Source organism: Colletotrichum siamense, assembly GCF_013390195.1.
Source record: "Colletotrichum siamense strain Cg363 chromosome Unknown KSG_Cg363_contig04, whole genome shotgun sequence".
In the NCBI taxonomy this organism is placed as follows: domain Eukaryota; kingdom Fungi; phylum Ascomycota; class Sordariomycetes; order Glomerellales; family Glomerellaceae; genus Colletotrichum; species Colletotrichum siamense.
Window position 1 is genome coordinate 4,292,969 of NW_023501017.1, and position 4,635 is coordinate 4,297,603.

Below are 4,635 nucleotides of genomic sequence, written 5' to 3' on the forward strand. Positions count from 1 at the left end.
TGTTACATAATCGGATCCATCTTCTCTTCAGCAACAAAATCGATCGGACTAGGACTCTTAGACGGGGATTTGTACTTGTTTCCGGCTGCTTGTCGCCAAGTATGCCACTGGACACGGGCGATACGAGCGCACATAGGGACTCGCACACGCATGGTTGGGATATCGCTCAGTTGGCGTTGTTGATTTTGAGATACCAAGTCCCTAGATGGGGCGCTTCTTCTTTTCAACGCTTCCGACCACCAAATACGCAGGCGGATTTATGATTTGGGTATTTAGATCTGGGTCATTACGGGCATGGTAGCAAAACACACAAGATATCCCGCCCTTCGAAGGGCCGTCGGCACATTCGAGAGGGTTTTTGGAAGGACGAGACTCGGACACGGCGAGCGAGACCACGAAAACGTTTCGGTCTACTCGGTTCCGTGGTATAGTCCGAGTTGTCGACAGCCCAGGCTGCGGCTTCTTTCAGCTGTTTTTCTCTCTGATTCTCGCATCAACTTTTACCATACTATTTGATGCCTAACCCACTGTCTTTCTTTTGTTCAACGCAGACCAACATGTACTTTGGCTTGTCGTTGCGTACACAAGTCCGAAGCTGGTTGACGAAGTAATGCAAGCATTGGAGGGCACACATTCATAGAGCACGAGCTCCCCTGCGCTGCAGCTTGTACCTTAGCAACATACCCACTGATTCTCTAGTCAATCTAGAGAACAGAAAATTTACGGCATTGACTTTGATATCATTATTCTCAACCGCGCGGGCGGCATCGGGCGCCACGACGATGGGATTTACAAAATGGGAAAGAGAGCCGATTTACAGATGCACTAACTCTAGGGTTCATATCGGTTCCACGACGGTTATGCGCGACGGTTATTACTGACTAGGACAGCACAGGCGACGTTTGTCGCATCGGGCACGATGATTGGGAGACGGATGTGCCGTGGCTAATCTCGCGTGGATAAGGCTCATTTCGACGGCGGGAGCCACTTGGGTCAGCGTTGAAACCTCTGTCAACACGCGCAGCCGCTAGCGTCTTCGACGGTCTGCTCCTCCGCCATCGCGGTACCATCGTATTCCATCATAATCGAACCAGAAGGATGATGAAGGGATACAACTGCCTCGTGCGAAAGGAACGGACCCAAACCTTCTGCAAGCATTACCGGGAGCATCCTTGAAAACAGCCTCGACATCGTCGATGTATGGCGGCCGTCACCCACTAGCCACACGACGTGTCCGTCCGATCGGTCGCATTACGGCGCGCCTAGTGAAAAACGTCCTGGCGCCTTGACGCCGCGCCGGCCCGGCAAGACCTCTTGGGCGTATTCGCACCCTCTTACATGCCCGAGGTTCGCAAGGTTTCCGGGGAGGCTGCAGCAGCAATTGACGACATTCCCTCGGTCTATGGGACTGAGCATTATCTGCGAGCTCGTGAACACAACATGGCAATTCACAAAAGCCATGACCGCCGGGCAGACGGATGGAGGGTGTGACCACAGCCAACCGGAGCAGTGAGGACAATTTCAAACGGAGCCGGTAAAACGAAGCTTAATCCTCCGTAGTCCTCACTGTAGGGGACATACGGGAAGTTTAATTCAGCATTCGACGGGCTCAACAACTGCAGCTTACACTGACAAATTGCCATGGAGACGGACCAACGACAATGGCATCCTCCTTCCTGGTGTTTGGGTGGATTGCACACTTCGGGTCACGGCAAAGGTCCTTGCAATGGTGTGCTACAACGAGCATTCATTGGGATTTGGTGTGGCAGCGCTGTGGCATCTGGTTCTTCGTCCCGACAGCTCCGCGGCCACCGACTGACGAATTGCGGAGACCTCGCGGCGTCCATCCGACTCCAGACTTTCTCCGAAATACTCGGGTACCTAGTCACCACAATCGGCCGGCTTCCGCCTCTTCCGTACGATCGGCGCAGTACAATGTACCCAGCGAGGCCGCCCAACCCCTCATCACCGTCTGAAAATGATCTACTGATGCTGATGCAATGCATCAAGCCACACCGATCGACAGTGGTGTTACCCGACAAAGTTGGACGAGCCACAGACGCTGTGGCGAGTGCTTGCGCGTTTCGACGGTCTAGAACTCGTGGACGCTGTCACTTCGTTGGCTCGTAACTCTGTTTCTCAGCCGTTGCGCCAGTACTTGGGTTGATTCTCAGAGACTTTCGGTACAAGCCACGCAGTCATTTTAGCACATGAGATTACCCCGTTGGCCCTGCATACATCCTATCACATCGGTAAGCCACATGTGGCGGCTGTGGCAGTTCATCAACGTGGGCCACGTCCCTCAATTCTAACCGAGCTTGATGCCAGGCCCAGATCCAAAATGGCCTGATCGAACGTTGTTGATGGGATACTTCCTATCTTCAGCGAGGAAAAGTCACTACTTGGACAATATGACGCCTTCGCGTCGGGCGTAGGCCGTCCCGTCTTTTGAGGAGTGTATGTATCAAGGCCCGCGCCGTGTACGGTAAGGAACACTTCATGTCCCGCAAAGTCACCTACTGTTTGTTCACGACGAATGTCAGACGTTTGGCCAACCAACTATTCAGACAAGTACGTTTCCAGCCAAACCATGCGACTCACTGATGTCGAATGTCGTCTAGCTGGCTTATGCGATTTCAAAGGACGGCAAAAGATCCTTTTCATGCGCAATATCGGCAGAAACCTCGCGGGCCCCGACTGCGTTGAGCCGCACGAAACCTGCCCTGTCAGACGATATCAGATTGAGGGAGTTAAGACGAGGTCAATCTCTCGCCCGTTCGAATTCTGTTGGGAGCAGGACGTTTTGTTCCGGCGACCTCACAGGATCTTGTTCACGAGCATTTCAGCCTGATGATTCGGGATGCCGAGGCGCCTGTTTGCAGTTGACACGTCAAACCCTACATCTGAGCGTTTACAACAGCGAAGGCAGGTGTATCAAGCGGTGCAAACAGACTGGTGTTTTGTTTCGCGACGCCTTCGCGGAGAGGGGCCGGTGCGGGGAAATTGGGGTCCATTTGCACCGACTGACCCGTATGCAGAAACCGGGGCCCAGTGCCATGTGGGGATAACCCCCCTCGGCCAGGAGTTCCCCGCCTACCCTAGCCCCGTCAGATGCAACTCTACGTTTCTTCAAGACGAACCGAACGTTTGGAGATGATACCTGGACCTGCTACCTACTTTTCTGTCCGTCGTCTGTCCAATTTGGCTAAAGCGCAGTAACGAATCTCCCGAGAAGTCACGATGGGCGGGAAAGGAAGTCATCAGCGAGCAATGATCGGGTATCCTTATCGTCATCTTGCAGGATGATCAACCAGACCCTGTTCCTGAACGCAGCAATACATGCGCAAATCTCGCGGCCATGCATCATGCAGCGGCAGGAGTGCTCCCAAGGTACGACAGTGGGCTGGAAGCCGTAGGGCCTGCTGGGCAAGTACCAGTACCTTCAGAGAAAGAGGAGCCCAACGAGGGAGAGACGGTGTGGAGGAGAGCACTCGCCACAGTGACATGCCGAACTTGTGTGGCAGAAGGCTCTGAATGGTGCGAGATACGAGGGCTCGAAGACAGGCGGGTCCCTCCAAGGCCGCTTGTCTTCGCCAGTGGGCTGGACGTCTGCCCGATACGGATACTCGAGTGTCGATCGTCCAGAACCTCGGGGTCACGCGATGGTATCAGGGCTGAGAAAGCAGCCCAAAGGACCTCGGAGAAATACCGCGGCCGTTTCTTCATGTCTGGAGCGCAAACAGCAGTGCGTTATGCATAAAATTGGAGGGTCGATGGTATTTCTTCCTCTGTGTTGAGACAAGATATGCCATGATTGCGCGGCTACTAGCCACACTCGGTGCCACAGCGCGCCCATCCGAGCGACATTCGGGTTGATCACTGCACACTAAACCTCAAACACGCATCAACATTCAGGGGAAAGGGCCAGTCAGGTGCGTCTAGATGCCAACATCTCAGCTGGCCAAGGGTCAGCCCCTTTCGCCTACATCGATTGAGTTTGGCGGGCGGTTGAGTCAAAATTTCGGCTTCTGTTCGACGCCACACAAACGTCGATCACCTGCTGGATGTGGCATTGAGGGCGAGCCACATCTGCTTCGTCCAACCGAGCCGACTGGGCATTTGCGTGGCTTCTGTGGCTGAGCAGACATGAAGCAGACTGTTTGCGCTGTCTGCGAGGGGTGCGAGAGAGGTGTGGGAGATGTACGAGGTCTGACTGGCTCTAGCCTCATGCACTCGCCACAGCGAAGGAATGAGGAGGAAACAGTTGGCGGCTGTGCGTGGTGCAGTTCGTGCAGCGACATCTGCCGCCCAGGGGTGAGTGGTGGTTTTGGTGTCCCGTTAGTGAGAAGTCACTTTCTATCAGGCCGAGCAACAGCCGCGCTTATTGGGCGAGCCCCCCTACACGCATCCAGACTCCTGGGATCGCCGAGGATAGGAATACCACGAGGCGGCGGGAAGCAAGGTGGAGGGGTCCCATCAGAGGAGGAGAGACGCCTCGACCGAGCCACCGAGCGGGCCTTCTCATCAAGGTGAAGACGATAAAGAGGCGACGAGGCCCCGGATCGTGTTCACCTCACGGTGATCTGGTCAACGAACTGCGTTCATACCCACGGCACATATATCCTTCACTTACGA

At 54.6% G+C, this 4,635-nt stretch overlaps 1 protein-coding gene across 1 annotated transcript; it reads left to right on the forward strand.

Annotated features, from left to right (window-relative positions):
• Nucleotides 1–2,536: 2,536 nt before the first annotated feature.
• CGCS363_v007039 (uncharacterized protein) lies at nucleotides 2,537–2,851 on the forward strand (the record flags this gene model as incomplete). Its single annotated transcript, XM_036638888.1, has 2 exons — nucleotides 2,537–2,571; nucleotides 2,644–2,851. 2 exons carry the CDS (start codon nucleotides 2,537–2,539, stop codon nucleotides 2,849–2,851), a joined length of 243 nt encoding a protein of 80 aa, XP_036496933.1.
• Between the last annotated feature and the right edge of the window lie 1,784 nt (nucleotides 2,852–4,635).